This window comes from Phalacrocorax carbo, chromosome 1, assembly GCF_963921805.1.
Source record: "Phalacrocorax carbo chromosome 1, bPhaCar2.1, whole genome shotgun sequence".
NCBI lineage: Eukaryota > Metazoa > Chordata > Aves > Suliformes > Phalacrocoracidae > Phalacrocorax > Phalacrocorax carbo.
The window spans coordinates 52,482,761-52,500,448 of record NC_087513.1 but is presented as its reverse complement, the minus strand read 5'-3'; the positions used below and the strand labels follow the sequence as shown (position 1 = coordinate 52,500,448).

Genomic DNA, 17,688 nt, shown 5'->3' with positions numbered 1-17,688 from the left:
TTTGGGCCAAGTCCTTGGGTTATGGTTCCCAATTCAGCTGTTCTCGCTTTGAAGTTTTGACTGTGTTTAGGAACCTCCAATTTTTCCCTTCGAGGAACCTCAGCAGCCGTGAATGGACAGACATTTTAGAAAGAGCAAAAAATATCTCAGTATGGTCATTTCAGTAGGGAAAACCACTTTGTTAGAACTCAAAAACACTGCACAAAACACATTAAAAACAGAAGGCACCCAAGCTCAAAGCCCCTCAATTACTTGGCATAGTTATAGATTCTAATCTAGACATCCAAACTTTGCTTTTGTGAGAAAGAAGAGTATATCAAAGTTAGCACTCTTGTATTTGCTGCTAACTGCTCAAAGTATACACTGTGATCAAATTCTCATTTTCCAGATAGGTTCCTGGTTGTACAAAACAAACACGTGGACAGATATATGCTATTATCCTAAAATAATTTCTAACCCATGACAGAAGTCAAATAAGGAAATTAATAAGCAATGCAAAACAGAGGTACAAGCTGCACGAGCTGGAGGCCCTGTGGTTTCATTTTTGAAAACCAGGAGATGTAATTTGTATGCAAACTAAAAATAAAAAATATAGGAAGGATTATCATTTTTAGAGAAGGTGATCTTAATTTCCTAGATCCACATTTTTGGGAAAGAAAGAAAAAAAAAAAAGGCAATACGGTGCACGATAGACTTATCTAACAGCTTGTTAAAGATCATTGCTTTTTTCAGTAATACATGCTGAAGAAACCAGAGAGCCAGAAACACAAACAAAATGCTCCATTACACAGAGCCACTTTGTGATAAAAGAAAGGACAGTGAAGTGCAACTTTGCTCCAGCAAATCTTCCCCTAACACTACCAATACCAGAACCCTGAACAGTGGAACCCCCCATTTGAAAGCAGGCTGACAACAGTAACTAAGGACTAAATATGAGATGTGATGATGGGTAAAGCAGCTTGAGAAACTGCAAAGTGTAAAGACCTCCACAGCTAATAGAAGTTTAAGAGAAAAAAACAGACAATAACTTCAAGGAATAGACTTTTTTCCCCAAGTCTACCATAACCAAAAGTTAAACCCTTTGAACAAAGTTATTTCTGGAAAAAGGAGATAAAATAGACGTTTAGCTTATTGCCATCTACTGTGTTAATGTACTTTTAACCAAATTTAAATGCTCAAGATACGCTAAGAACGAAGTTCCACATCATGTGTAGTTCAGTTGCATTGTACCTGACTTTGGCAGGTATTCACCGTTACAATCTTGCAGTGAAAAACAAACTATTCTTCCACAGATTCAGTTTGGCTACTTACCATTCTTCTTCTTGAATGAACGTGTACCCAGATGATCTACCTCAAACCCAGTGCTCCAGACTATGAAAAACCAGCTGCTGACTCAGAACAGAAATTTTATATCTGAATCCTTAATACAGTAGAAAGAAAAAAAAATTTACTATAAGCTTTACAATTTTTAGAGACAAACGTGGAAAAAGACACAACTGTGGCTTTGAGAAATTGAGTGCGACATCTGCAAGATGCTTAACATATTTCTTTAAATGCTTTGAAAATTCAGACACACTCAGGAGATCCTTCTTTCGTGCTATTGTTAAACATATACTCAAATAGAGGTAAAATTTATCATTTAATCTGTTCAAACTCTTTGAAATTGTTCCTCCTCACATTTCCCAGTTCTGAAGTTTAAGTCACGTATTGATAAGACCACACATTTCCTTCAATCTCTTTTGTACAGCTGGAAACATAAAACGCATAATTGCTGTCCTGTACTGAATATGATTAAACTCCACAGCGCACTAAGAAGTCACACAAACACATCGAAAAATTAAGGAGCTACCAACTTGCATAAATATATCTTATGTTACTGTCTGGATGCTGAGTGCTCAACCATCAGGGCATGACTATTGACTTCAGATTGGATTCTTTAAAGCAAAATGTTTGATCTTTTGATCTGTATTTAGAGACAGATTTCCACTAGCCCATCCCTGTCTGTTCGTTCATCTATTCTCTACTACAATTTAGAAAAAAACACCCAACCAAAAAGGAAACCCAAACTTTACATCACAAACAAAAAACTGTTAAAAAGACAAAACTCTAAGCATTTCTAAATTTCACATTAAAAACATGCCATTCCTCTCATGCATTATTGCTGTGCTGTTAAACAAAAATTCTATTTTTCAGTTTCCTTAATCTTTTTTTTTCCTACACTACTTCTGCCAAGGGGCTTTTAAGCCACAGCCAATACTGATCATAATATTAAAAGATGATTTAAGTGGTTCTAACTGGGAAGCACAAAAAGAAATGTCCCTGTCATTTTGTCTCTGGGACCAGAAAACTTGCTCTCAGAACATGACAAGACTAGGACTCCTTAGCACTGAAAATAAAGAGTTTGAACCAGCAGGATACAAAGTCGTAACACACATAAACCTGAACATTGACTCTAGTGAGGAAGAGGAGTACAGACCAGTTACTACTATCTTTGGAGAATATTAAAGACAAATAATGTGATTTTCAGAACTACAGGAAATCCCTTCTCTCATTTGCTGGAAAGTAGTAGTAATCTATAGAAATTATATGTGCTATAAAATTAGTAGAGAACAATTACGGGAGCCTGATGTTTCAGAAACGTGAGTAATGTAAAATACCATTTTTTGAAGTTTTTTTAAACATGAAGCATACTTTGTGTGCATTTATGCATTAGGTATAACACATGCTTTACCTAAACAGCATTGAATTTACTTTTACACAGCTGGATTGGGTAAATTTGTCTTTACCTCATTTTGAGTTATTTTAAACATCATGATTTTAAAAATTAATCTGAGTTCATATGTTATTAGCGAAACTGGATAAAGCTAAAAAAAAATCAGAGGGATGCAAATAAAACAAAATAAGTAAACCGAAGTAATGAAATCCACCACACCCAAACACATAGTCTAATTGTGGCATCCTAAGTAAGTACTCTGATGATCCCTCTTGAGCACAGAAGAAGAATCCTCCCTAGCCTGAAGGACCTGAATCTAACTGTTCTCAGAGCACTTGTTGTACATACAACGTATGGTTTGTTCAATGGAAACAAACACAGGAAGCTAATTTGTTCTGTGAACAGTCAGGCCCCAAGAGAGAAACTGCCTGTTGAAAGAAACACTTAAAAGATGCTTTAGCTTTCTCATCCTCCTGAATAAACACATGCATGCCACTTAAATAGTTCAACTAGTCCAACTATCACACAGTTGTGCTGTATCCCGCAAGGGTAACTGTAGGAGACTATATAGGAAGTACTGAAGTTATCAATAACACACACACAGACTGAAAATCTCACTCCTTTATACTCACTGGATCTTTTAGGATGCACCCTAACAACCCCAGCTTAGGCGTTTATTAAATCTAGTTGCACGTTTTCTCATAAAAAGCCCCTTTAGAAGAAAGGTGTGTGGTAAGTTAATTTGGGAAAAAAACCCCCAAAGCCAAACCCAACCTCAAAACCCCAGAAAACCCAAAAATCCCTCTCTTAAACCCACCTCTCCCCACCCCCCTAAAAAGCCCCACACCAACACACAAAGACATGGATAACAGCACAGTGCACAGTGGCTTTGGAAGTGCTAAGAAATATAGGTCAGCCTACTGCAGAGTTCATGCCACAGACAAGCCTGGTCTCAGCTTAACATTTTATCGTACAGTGGCAAAGCCAGTGATTGTCCCCCATTCCTTGCTTGAAAGAGCAGCTTCTGTGCTACTCGCTTCTTACTCACTTCAAAATTGAAATCGCCTATGAACTCCACTTATTCACAGGTCACTTTCTTCATTAACCCACAATCAGCCTTTCCTATCACCAGAGTTTCAGTAGCGTTGTCACAAAAGACAACTTTCTGCCCTGGTTCCTCATGTGAAACGTTTATCCTGTACCTCTTTACCTAGCTAGGTCTCTAAGTTCAGACCAACACACAGCCTGTGCAATCGAGCAACACTGGCCGAGAGGAGTTTCCTGCTCCTTGAATCTTCAGCTGTTCAGGGAGGGTACTGATGAGGTCTGTACAAACTAGACAGTAGAAGCAACTCTGTCCTGAACATTGCAGGACGTGTTCCAGGACTTCAGTTTCCCTTTGTTCACTTTTTCCTCATATTTAATAGTGTTGCTTACCTGTCAAAGTATTTTTGATGTAGTTTGTAAAGCAGCATTATTTTTAAATTGAAAACAAAACCACAATAAAAGACAATGAAAGAGGCAGCACTCCCCCCTCCCTCCTACCCTGTAAAGAACAAAACAAAAAGCGAACCAAACAAAAAAAAGCCCACAAAAACCCAAAACCACTCAAGAATTCAAATTCATTTACAGCTTTAGCCAATGTTGCCTGGATTATCTTTATTGAATACTGCATATACTTAGAATACAAACATCATGTTTCTTCTATTGAATTTCTTCACTTTACATTTTTGCCAGCAGTACTCTGATTACACTGACCCGTATTCAATAGCACCTTAGAAATAGTTGCATTTCAAGTTAAAAGAGAGGAAAAAATGATGATTGTCAAAAACAGGAAAATACTAAGAATGTGTATTAAATCTTCTGAAATGCACACAAAAAATACTAGAAGTGAGAATTTCATTATTCAGTATCAGTTGAGACACTTGCTAATGTACTTTTTTACAACAAAGTACATACATGGAGTGTTCTGGTACCAACTACAAAAATATGAAAATCATTATATTAATGCTTGTGCAGTTGCTCAAAGCAGTTGAGAGGTAATTTAATAGAACAATACTTACTACATACCTAAGAAAAATTGTTATCCAATTATTCACAAAAGATATGTCAAGTATAATTAGTACAAAATGTCAAAATTTCACCCTCATATTGAATCTATAAATATATTGTAAAAAAATCCAAAAACACAAACAGAAAAAATCACATATTACCAGGCAAGAGATCCCTGCCCATAGAATCCCATGTAAACAAAGCTGATGACAACAAAACGCCTCCACAGTATAAGCTGAATGTTAATTCCAAAAGGAAAAATAACTAAAATTCACACCTTCTTATATTTTTCAATATATAGCTTTTAAACTACTTCCATTCTCAATTTAGCTGGGGAGCTCTATTCATCCTTTGACTAGAAATGTGGCACAATCTCTTCCACTTCAGTTGCAAAATCCTTTCAGATCTTGCCTTGAGAAAACGAGACTCAGGATGTTCCCCTTAAGAAGAGCTCACACATGTTACAATGCACTTTATCTCCACAAGGTTAGAAGCATGAAGGTTCTTAACACAAGCGGGAAGCACTGCTGCTGTAAACTGAACAGCTACTTGATTTGTTTTGAATATCAAGTACCAAGATAGCTAGTTTCATTTCTGAAATTAACGATGTCCCTGATTCTTTCCATTTTGTACTAAATGAAAATCCTTGCGTCACAGTAAAAAAAATTGTTTTTTGCATCTTACACAGTTGGGTTCGTGGCTAGAGAGCATTTAGCCATCAGCCTTAGCAAGAAATACAGTTTCAAAGTTTTATGTCCTATTATTTCTTTGCTGCTGTTAATATTAATTTCAACTAATTTGAATAAATCTTAATATTATTTCCTTACAAAATTGGAAGCAACATTCTTAAGATGCAAATCAAGACTTACGGACTGTAATAATGCTTATTAAAAACAAGATTAAATGCAAGTTCTTTTGAAAAACATGCATAAATGTACCTAAATATACAAGAAAACATCATGAATACAACAATGAAATATAAATCACAGCTTAATGATCATCAGACAAACATGTAGGAGAATACTGTTTCTAGCTCAAAAGAATGAATTCTCTTTGCAGTGTTCAACACAATCACAACTTCTGTAATACATAAAGAATACCCAGATTATCAACAGTCACATACATTTTGAAATTAGGGGACACGTGTATTGACTTTAGGTTTGTTCCATTTGTGTAGAAAGTTTGTAAGGATTCTCCAGTAGTTACATTCCACCACTATAAAAAAAAAAAAACAAACACATTTTCAGTGAGTCGAAGGAAGCTTAGAATAAATTCTATAAACAGGCTTAGCATGGCAAGCCCAATTGCCTGCTTTCCCCAAAGAGATAGAATTAAAAATAAAAATACAACAACCTTAAGTAGAAAACGTTTAGAACCAGTTACTAGTGGTATAAGACTTTCAGATGAAATGAAACTTCAAAAAGACTGAAGCTGTTCAATTTAAGGGAAGCATATGAAAGAATAAATTCAGGTACAGCCCCTTACCCCATCACAAAATGTGATCAATAGGTGTAAAATGTAACATGTCCAAAATGTAAAAGATTACCTATTTTTGTATAATTAAATGAATACATGAAACACATTGCCAGACAATATAATTGAAATTATGGCTGGATTAAAAAACTAAACAAAAAAAAAAGAACCAACCCAAATAACCCCAAAAATTTAGCTGGGCTCATAAGAGGATCAATCATCCACACAGCTGAAACCTTTTGCAGTTTTGTTAGCAGGACAGACTTTCTTCCCCCATGAGTGAGATTAGATTTTTTAAAAAAAATTATACAGTAAGCAGTAATAACAAAGCTAGAGGAACCTTCAACCACCAGTATACTCCATAACCATAGACTGAAATTTCACATTTCTCAAAAAACTGCAGACCAATGCAATATTGAACCAAACTCAACCCAGCACAAAGCTGTGTTGGAACAGTCAACTAACACCACAAAGTCTACCCTTTATTCTTGCAACATTTGAGTGCAGTAGCAAAATAGCAAAACAACTACCTTCAGATTTGATCATCTATAAAAGCAGGTGGTATCACTACTTTTTAGCTTACTCACCTCAGGAAACATGTAACATTATATTTGTGCACATAATACGGATTTGCAAGTTCACAGCTACAATGTTCTAATTAAAAACATCTTTCCTAACATGTCTGTTATTTGATGAATACTCGGGGGGTGGGGGGGGAGGGGGAGGGAATCACCAACAGGATCTTAACTAGCCCTTGAACCCTTGGTGGTGCATAAATGGTCAGGTTCTGGGCCAGTGGGTACCACTCACACAAGTTCAACAGTGCATAGCCGGATGCACTACATCTACGAATAAGATGACTCATTTGTTTAAAAGAATCTTCTGTGTAACTCTGCAATCCAACTTAGTCCAGTTTTTAGAGTTCCAAACTTCTGAAATGTTTTAGACTTCCACTGACTAGCACCTCCCTACGAAAAGAGTGTGTGCGTGCGTTTTCATGCACATCATACACATCTATGTGTAGATCTTGAAAGAAAAGTAGAAATACAATACTGTGAGAAGACATGGTGATTGAATCTGGTCCCAGTGACTAGAAAAAAAAAGCATTTTCACAATGGGTAAAGAAGATGCTGTGAACTAAAGGCCAGTATTCTTCACTCCAGCGTCTGGGATTACTGTGGAACAAGTTTTCTCGAAGCCATTTCAAGTGAGGACAAGAAGGTGATCATGAACTAGTTTACTGAAGGTAAATCATGCTGAACCACCCAACTGACTTCTGTTGCCAATAATGGTGGCTCTGCAAACAGCATGGCAAAAGCAGAAGATGTGATTAACCTCGACTTTAGCCAAGTCTTCAACATAGTCTCCCATAGTGTCCCTATAGTCACACTGGAGACAAAGACTGGATGGGTAGAATAGAAGGTAGGTCACAAACTGGGTGGACTGTTAGATTCAAAAAGTAGTAGTCAGCAGTTCAGTCACTGCCTGTTGACCCCACCCTAGTATGAGACAGACACTGACAAACTGGAGCAAGTCCAGCACATGGTCATTGAGATGGCCAGATACCTAGAACAGATGTCATAGAAGAGAGACAGAGCACAGCATGTGTTTAGCCTGAAGAGAAGGTGGCTAACTGCTGTCTTCAGCTACCAAAAAGAGGGTTACCGATGACAGAGTTAGACTCTCCTCTCAGGGCCCAGAGGCACCTCTGCTGGAGTGGAGGACAAAACTTGCTGGGGCAAGGCCCTAAGCAACTTTACCTAACTCTGCAAACAACTTCTAGCAAGGGGCTGGACTAGACGAGCTCCAGAAGTCCCTAACACCCTAAACCATTCTATGCCTCTAAGAAGCATCACAACACCATAGTGCGTAACCACAAGATAAAATGGGAAGGAAGCTAGAAACAGGACACATGTCTTATTCTTTAAAAAAAAATTAACATCAGAAGACATTTTCAATGCTAAATTAGAATAATTTAATGATCTTTGTTAAATGGTTACTAAGTGACTTCACAAAATTAGGCTGGTAGCATGGCCAACAGCTAAACACTGACCAACAATCAGCTAACCTCCAGCACTCTGTCAGATGAGAACTCCACAATCTGTCATTTCACATAGTTTCTACTAACTACTTTCACACGGTTTCTACTAATAGGTATTAGCTATCGCATGGGGGGGGGAAGACACCTAATGAGAAATTTAAAATTATGAAGAACCAATTCACAGACTGAAAGAAAGACCACGTCTTCCCCTTCCCAAAACACATATGCCCACTAGATGTCTGAACCTATGATGATTTCCTCAGTTTCAACATGCCCTCTCCAAAGATTACTTATAGAATGTCTTTCAAGGCAGAAAATAATCACTTGCAACTCCTTCTGAATTTCTATTTATGAAGAAATTTAAAACTTAATATATTTTAAAAAAATAAAAGCCTGACAGAGAGGATTTTTCTGCTCATTATAAAGAACACAATTGCTGCTGAAATTGATCGGCTATTAAGGCAGACAAAAATTACTGGGATCTTTAATATTAAAGATGTTAATGAAGGATGCTGCTAATAAAAAATTGAAGCTAATAAAAATGGAATATATGGAGTTAGAAAACAAACTAGAAGTCTGAATTCTTAAGAGACCTTTTCAGGGGGCTTTCAGTTTTGAGAAGAAGTGAAAAGTGCTGGACAGTAAGAAAAATTGAGCAGTTTTGTGTTAACTAAAATGTTTCAGGTTTCTTTGAGTTAGTCTGCATTTTTGAGTATTGCCATTTAATTAGGTATGTTAGGTTATTTTATTATTTCAAGGTTTACCTTAAGATAGCCTCCAGATGACACAAGTGTTTTACTGTCAGGAGAAAACGAGAGGTCTGTTACCCAACCACCATGTGTCGGTTCTCCTTCGTCTACAGTAACGGGGGAGCATAAGTGAAGTAATGCACCTGTTACAATGTCCCAAATCTAAAAGAGAGAGAAGATTATGTATATAAGTAAATTTAACAGGGGGGGAAAAAAATCTCCAGTAAGGACAGCTGAAATGTATTTTTCTGCACTAGGTGAAAAACAACTTTGTAAATAAGCATTCTACCTGAAGCGACAGAATAATAAAAAATTAATTCTTTTCTTACAACTGTATCATATACGGAGAATTTAATCACACATGCAATTGAGAGGAGAATTAGTAGCAAATCCTGTGAATCAGTTCCTCAGCATTCATGGAACACAAATCTATCAGTTTGGCTACAAACTACTGTCTCACGTGGCAAACTTTGCTACTGTCAACTCCCCGGTGTTGAGGTTAATAATTAATTACTTAAATGTAATTATTAATTATAATAACATGATAATTATTAATAATAAAACCACATTGCTAACAAGTTAGACATGCAGAACACAAACTATGAGAAGTCTTCTGTCTGTGAACTGACTATCAAGTGAATTACAAAATAAACAGCAAGGTTAAAGCAGTACCCTTATTTCTCCTTTGTCATCTCCAGTGGCCAATAATTTGTTATTAGGAGAGAAAGTACAGCACCGCACACAAGCTTCATGACCTTTAAGCTCATGAAGAACAGATGAACTTTCAAAGCTCCAAATCTAATTAGAAAACATCACAGCAGAACAAAAAACACAAGGTCAAAACAATTATTACTTCTTTCTAAAAAGGCATTAGTATTTAAAAGTACATAAGACTTTGCATGTATTCACTTATCTATGTATTATACTGTAGTCTGTTTTACTTTTTAGTATCTGAATCACACAAGAATACATTTGCTACAAATTACTGAACCAACTGCAAGTATATTTTTTCCTTGGAATACACTCTTAAATGAAACTGATTCATTTACAAGAAAGTTTAAAGTTGTTCATAGTAAAAGGATTCATCAATCAATTTACAGCTATATTTTTAAAATCTAATAAGGTACTTAAAAAATAAGCAAACAGGGCAGTCCCAGAATATGAAACAGTTCACTTGTTTTTTGCACCTTGCTTCTGAACAGGAATACCAGAAACTATGGACTTTCATTGGAAGTTCCAGAAATTGTTCTTAACTTATGCTTCCAAATTAATAATATTAGGCTATTAACAAAACAACACAGAGAATTAAACAAAGTGTTCTGCACAAACTTGTGCATTAAACATGCATTTTATTTGTACAGAAGTCAGCAGGACAGCCTCAAGTTATATCCAAGATCAATTGTGAACGACTGTAACAGCTTTAGGAACATGTCCAGATATAGGAAATTTACTGCTAGAAATACAACAGGATAACTTAAATAATCACTAGTTACTTCATAATAAAAAAATATAGCTTACATTTCACAACAAATAAGGCATCATTTTTATCTTTGTACAGAAAGTAACGAACCTTTGCAGTTTTGTCAGCAGAAGTAGATGAAAATTTACTGCCATCAGGTGAAACAGCACAGGAAAGAACAGCACCTCCATGGCAAGCAAAATCTTTTGCTGTGTTTCCAGTAGTGATATTCCAAACCTACCAAATATAGAGGAAAAACAGGTTACTTTTGTGACACTGTAAAATGGTTTAAAAACCCTGCATCTTAGACAACAATATATATAGGAGATATAACTCAGCTACACGGTTCTAATATGGCCAACATTTTGCTATATTTACCCGTGTAGTTGAAATACAAGACCGTAAATCTTACTAAAAATAGACAATGCAAAATTGTGCCTTAAAATTCAGCTTACACTTCAGGATCAGTTCAATAAAACGTGTGTCAACATGAAGTGCAAAAAATACCAAATGTTAGAAGAGACAATAAAACGTATTTTATGCAATTTGTCAATTCCCAGCCTTTTATTTACCTTAACTGTTCCATCAAATGACCAAGAAAGAAGTTTTGAATTTTCCAGAAGTCTAAAATCCTTGATTGTTTCCTTGTGCCCTCTTAGAAACACACATTCGTTCAACTGCCAATTCCATACCTAATCATAAAGATGGAATACTTTTTAAAAATAAATTTAATGCCAAACATAAGTTAAGAAAAATGAAACAACTGACTGATTTTTAAGTCACAGGAATAATAGAAAGTACTTATGGAGGTGGCAACTAATTAAAAGGTTAGATATTGAAGGTATCCATAGTAGAGATGCTGAAGATTGAGGATGCCAAAGTATTTAGTAGTCAATCTATGAGAGAGTTTCCTATAATACACAGATAATCTGATTTTTGAAGTGAATTTCATGCTTAAAATTCACTGGTAATTCAAAAAAAAAAAAAAAAAGGCAAAACAATAACTTTCTAGGCACCCCAGAAATTTTGTGTTTAAAACCTTTGATTATCACAACATACATACTTCCATCATCTGGCAAACCTCATATTTTCCATACTTAAATTAACTTTCTTTTATGTTTTTAAAGCGTATTTTCTATGAAATGCATTTTGGTTTGCATTTTTTTTAAATGAAATTACACTTCTATTTTTAATTCAACTATTCACTGAAAACTGAAGAAGTGTCATTTTATTTTACTTAAGCTATCAAGCATCAATTTAATTTAAATGACAATGATTTAATAGCTTCCGGATTAATGGGTTTTCCGCATCAAAGAAAGAACAGAAAGCAGGCGTGTTCAGATGACAATCCTGGGGGCTTAACTGAGGCACTGTCCACTAAAGGGAGCTTAATATCCAGAAGAAAAACTACCCACATCAGACCTGAAAGAAGGATCCAAAAGCCTGGTGAGCTGTCTGTACTGCTTAATTGACCACAGCGATGGCACTCAAGCTAGCTTCAGATCCACCAGTCGAATGCAGAGTTAGAGCAAAACAAACACCAAAGTGGGATGCAGCACAGCTGTCCTCTAGATTGCCAAGTGGGTAGAATACTGAAGTTGGAACCGATTTGGTGAGCAAACTAGTGCTGAGGACCAGCACCCGCATGTGTTTTGGAGGTTTTACTTCAATCCAGCTCAAGTTTGTTTGTGTGGACTGAATGCTTATCAGCATGTGCTCGAGTTTAGAAACCCTGTCAGCATGCCAGCAACTGCTCTGCAGGGCAAACTGAAGCACCACAAGCATAAATGACCAGGACATTCACTTCAGAAGTACATCCCTGAGGTGAGCTAAAAAGCTAATAAAGACACACCAGAATGCTTCTCTGGAGCCAATCTATCTTACTGAGAGCCAGAGCTTATTAGTTTGAGACTACATTAGTGCAGCCATTCTATTTCTAGCTATTATCTTTGTTCAGCACTGGGCTGGACTAGGTGGACACACCAGCCCCCTCAGAGATAGGTCTTTTTACCTCATTCCTTCAGACAGCATATGCAAGCCCACTGACAGACCTATCAGACATAACCAGTTCTGGGTCGCATTCCAAACCCTTCACTTAAGCAAACCAGAACTGTTGAGTTATCTTGTTTGAAAATTAATGTTCCTTTCACCCATCAAGAGTTGGTGCCTTTCTATCATCCACAGCATTAAAAATAGAAATTGTGTAATATTCATTATCACATAAGGTAAAAATAGAGGCTACAGTTTCTACAGTCCCTTGGCCCAAGATAAAGCAAAACAGAATACAGTAGTCAGTTACCGAGTTCCCATTATCTATAGTATAAAAGATCTTGTTGTAAGCTACAATATATTCTTTTTAAATATCTTCCAAACCTGTATAACAGAATCATGAGCACTTGAAATGAGCATCTGACAATCAGAAGTAAATCGACAATGCTGCACAGATGTGCTGTAAGCCTCCCGGGACTTCAGAACTTTTCCATCCAACAACTGTAACACCTTTACAATGAAGGATGCAATAAATATAATTATTTTTACATACTTGAGGGAAAGGAAGAAAAGAACATGCAAATGCTTTCTTAAATAACATGGAATTATAAATACATGATTCTCAGTCAATGGGCTGGAACAACCGAAAATTCATGTTAGCTTAGTCCATGGTAAAATTAAATTCAGAGCTACATTACTAGCATTACCTTTAAATTATTGTCATTAGACATCACTCATAAATGTAAAAGCTTCAGTGTACCATGTTGAAGAATATTATTGTATGAAGTCATTCAAATGACATTTTTTAAAAAGAAAAAGCACCAAGAAGGGTATTTTCCTACTATTGTTAAAACTGAATTTAGGATTTAATACCTTTATTGTTCCATTCTCCTGTCCAAAAGCTGCAAATTTAAGATCTTCACTCAAGCAACAGCAGGAAATGGGGGATTCTTGAGCTGCTGTCTGCATAACAACATTGTCTGTATTTCCATTGATAAGCTGCAAGACAGGAAGTTCATTAAGTTATTACAATATTTTTAATTTTAAACGTGAATTACAATACAGAGCTAAGAATGCTCAAGAAAACAGTGTACCAGTTTCAAACTTTGAATTATAAGGATTAGTTACTTTCATAAGCCAATTGCTTTGAAGGTCAGTGTAACCACCTCCATAGAATGCTCTCTGAACAGGACAAGTTTGCAGAAGGGAACATATCTCAGTATTAGAAGACTTTTAAAAGTTTGTCTGACTACAGGAAATGCTACTCCCAAATTTCAAAAGCCATTTAGTGAGTTCCACACTGAAGTTTACCTTGCCAGCCAGATTCTACACCTCATGCCAAATGGAGCATAAAATACTTCAACTGCATCCTGTAAGCATGACTTTAAAGTTACTAGCACAGACAATACACCAAATCTCAACTCAATATTGCCCTCAGATCAATTCCCAGGGTGGGGAATCTTTAGAATACAATGATTTACAAACAAACTTTGAGTTTAGAAAGCTACCAGTGTGAAGTGTTTAAAAATTAACATACTGCACATCCAAAGGTGACTAGGGCCCCAATTCTGAGAGATTACAAATTACAAAGGGTAAAACATCACAGTTGGAAGGAAAACTACTTTTAGAGATGTGATAGTAGAGATACACTGTTGAATACACCATCCTTTCAGTCAATTTCTCTTCTTGCACAAGGGTGAAAAAAATCAAATCTAATTTTCTTCCTAGAACAGAGTCTTCTCTCATGACTGCACCTCTATAGGATGCCAGAATATTGTATCTAGGGCAGAAAATCTAAGCACCATCTTTCTCTAGGAAATGGTTCAAGTGAAGTTACAATAGAAACATATTAATCATAAATAAATAGATCAAGTCTACTAATTAAAATGAGAGGCAGGCTACACCATTACAAAGTAGTACAGATTTACAATTCAGGAAGATTAAAAAGTAGTGATTATCCTAAACTGCTCCCCACACATAAATAGGTATAACTCCATTCACTGTGGTTTCTCCCATCTCTTCACTGTAACTGGCTCAGCTTCTCTTTTCTCACCCATTATTTGTTCACATAAATTTTAGTTTCAACATTGACTGCTCAGTCTGAAATCTTTTTACGGCCAAGGCCCCATTGAAGACACTTTAGTTATTTCCACATCTGTATTCCCCACTACACAAATATCATCACTATTCCACTTCAGGGTTTTCTTAATAGGATTTTAGGTAGAGTAAGAACAGGTTAATTTGTTGACAGGACGGACAAAAGGAGGGGGACAGAAAATAATCAGGAAGAGAGAAAAACAGGAAGTAAAAGGGCAAACAAGAAGAAAAGTTCCTGCAAAGGAAGTTCTCATTCTCGTAGCAGCCTTGGAAAAGCTGAGCATTTCTTAGGACTAGAAATAAAGGCAATGGTCATGCTGATCAGCCAGGATTACATAGCTTACATGTTTGCCTTTGGCCAAATTAGGAGAAAGGACATGACCCTACACAAAAAGATTATCTGCAGTGTCCCTCAGTGCAGGGCAGCAGAATCTATTCCAACACTCACCTACCTACATATTCAACAATAAGAATTCACGGCTTTCACAGTCCAGAACAAAGGTTCATTTCTATTCAGATGCTGCTTTAGGCTAAACACGTGAAATAGCTACCTCATGGCCAAATATACGGCATTGCCCATTTTGTGAGTTAACAAGCAATTATTTTGCATAAGCAGCATTCTGCAACAGATATGAAAGTGTTTCCAATTTTAAACAGTTACAATCAAGTAGAAGCATAATCTGAATGAACTATATTGCCTTCACTTCAAAGAAAATCCTATCAACTGACTTTATTTGATGTAATAGACAATCATGATTAAAAAAAAAAAAAACAAAACAAAACAGAAAAAAGACCTGCGTGAATTTGCTATCGTGGAATGGAAAATATATTTTGGATGTTGGTGTACTTACTGTTTGGTGGGGGGTCCACAGTAATAATAGTGTATCCACTATGAATATTTTTTTAGAATGTAGGAGACCCAATGCTCTCCTAAGGCTATACGCAGACCTCAGCTTACACCTTTCATTCCCCCAGTTTGAGATGATTCCTTCAGCTATTACACAGTTCTGATGAATTACATCCATGTGCTGTGTAAGACCTGGTCTTACATACGTGTCCACCCATTACACATCGCTCTGCACAGCTAAGGCACTCGGAGGGGTCAGAGCCTCCTCAGTGCAAAAACAGTTCTGCTCCTCTGCATCCAGCTTCAGTTTCAAGATCAGTGTGGAAATTTCCCCTCAAACTTCATTTTTTGCTTACTATACTAGGCAGAGTTTCAGATACAAAAATGTTATCATACATTAAGAGTCATCTGCTACAGATTCAACTGTCGAAAGCAACAAAAAAGCAGTTCTTCAGTGGTTCCCCCATTTCCTACTGAGATTTGCAGATAACATTCAAGTGTACTAACATTGATAAACACAGCTTACTTGTAAATGCTTCTGATTGTAAATTGCTAAAATCATCACTTCACCATTGTGAAATACAACATCTAGTTCACTTTTTAGCACAGCATCAGAAGACTTGCACACCTTCTTTGTTTCCCAAATCTGTTAAAGAACACAGTATTTCATTAGTTGTATTAAAGAACAAGATACAAAACTTCCTGAGTAAAAGTACCTGTAAACCAAAAGTCTTAAACTTGCAAATCACACTGATTTTTTAAAATAAAATTATGCTTCTGCTATTTCTATTTACTAGGGAAGGTTGTGCAATTGCTATAGCGATTTGCTAGTTGAAACAGAACCAATTTTTTCCAGGCCGACTGGCAGGCTCCCCCGTGTTTAGTCTCACAGCTATAAAATCCACAGTTTTCTCATTCGACGAGTGTTAAAATTCAATTACAAAAAATACCAAAAGCAGATTTCTATATTTCAACTGCTTTCAAAATTCCAAGAATATAAGTTATTAACTTGTGAGAAAAAGAAAGATAACTTTGGTAAACTATAGTAGTACTTTCACAGATTTTAATGAGGCATTGCAATTATAGATCTATCCTAAATATTAACATGCAAATACATCTAACAATGACGGTAATATCAAGTCTGCTAGGATACTCAAAAAACTTCACAATTCCTGACTCAGATAAAACGGAAAAAAAAAAAGTTAAAATTACTCTTGAACAGCCACTGAACTTAAATCATATAGAAATACAGTAAATTTAGATATACAGACTAAATTTACTCCTAAATAATTTCTAATGTATTCTAAATGTATTTCTAAATAATTTTATGACAAATATTTAAATTTATATTGGCTATAAACTTACATAAATACTAAGTATGTATCATATATAAACATATATGATGTGATTTTATAAACAATTCCTTACATGCATAATAATATATACAAAAATTCATGTTTTTCAAAAAAGAAAGATGTCATCTTACACGTATTGTCTGGTCATCAGATGATGTCAGAAATAAAGATCCATCTGGCGAAAATGTCACACAGTGAACCCAGCTCATGTGTCCCCTGCAATACGCTACTTTTGATGAAGTTTTAATATTCCATAACTACAAAAAAAATATGAAAGAAGAAATCAAATGGATTTAGATTGCACTTACAGGGAAAACAGTGTAAAACAAGTAGTATACTTCATCACTATTTCTTCTAGTATTTTCTTACTTATTCTGAAATCAGATGTAACAAGAATTGTGCCTGCTTATCACATTTTGATGGTCAGTGCAATTGAATCAGCAGCCTCTTTGACTACTGTAATTTTAAAAGATGAAGGGAAAGAAAAGAGAAAAAAAAAATCACTCACAGTATTTTAAAAAACCCAAACAAGTAGATTGCAAAACCAAAACCAAATAACCCCAAACAACCACCAAAAAAACCCAACCCCCAGAACTGATACTTGTACAGGCTTACTCTAGCTGCTAGTCCCAAAGTCACTCTGGCTGTTTTATTCCTTTTAGTGAGTTGCCACATACTGTAGCAGCATATAGGAGAGGAGTTTTTGTCTGAGTTAAGCAATGGGAAGGCCTATACTCCTGAGAGTGACAGCAGTAACTTTAAAGAAATTTAGTAGCCTAGTCTTTTTATGTAAATGTGAATTCTGTTGTCCAAAATTAATGTAAAACTTTAACATGTTATTTCCCAATTGATATGTTACATTTCAGAAGCAAATGAAGATTAAAAAGAACGAAGCATATTGAAAGCCTGCTAA

General features: G+C 35.9%; 1 protein-coding gene across 1 annotated transcript in view; it reads right to left on the bottom strand.

Moving 5' to 3' along the window:
• Positions 1 to 4,328: 4,328 nt before the first annotated feature.
• APAF1 (apoptotic peptidase activating factor 1) overlaps positions 4,329 to 17,688 on the bottom strand; it is a 38,995-nt gene continuing 25,635 nt past the window's right edge. The window contains exons 19-27 of the mRNA XM_064451379.1: positions 16,907 to 17,032; positions 15,947 to 16,066; positions 13,350 to 13,475; positions 12,861 to 12,986; positions 11,060 to 11,179; positions 10,599 to 10,724; positions 9,701 to 9,826; positions 9,044 to 9,190; positions 4,329 to 5,980 (exon numbers count right to left, since the gene is read on the bottom strand). Of these exons, the coding sequence (XP_064307449.1) occupies positions 5,837 to 5,980; positions 9,044 to 9,190; positions 9,701 to 9,826; positions 10,599 to 10,724; positions 11,060 to 11,179; positions 12,861 to 12,986; positions 13,350 to 13,475; positions 15,947 to 16,066; positions 16,907 to 17,032 (1,161 nt within the window). The 3' untranslated portion in view covers positions 4,329 to 5,836. The remainder of the gene's footprint in view (positions 5,981 to 9,043; positions 9,191 to 9,700; positions 9,827 to 10,598; positions 10,725 to 11,059; positions 11,180 to 12,860; positions 12,987 to 13,349; positions 13,476 to 15,946; positions 16,067 to 16,906; positions 17,033 to 17,688) is intronic.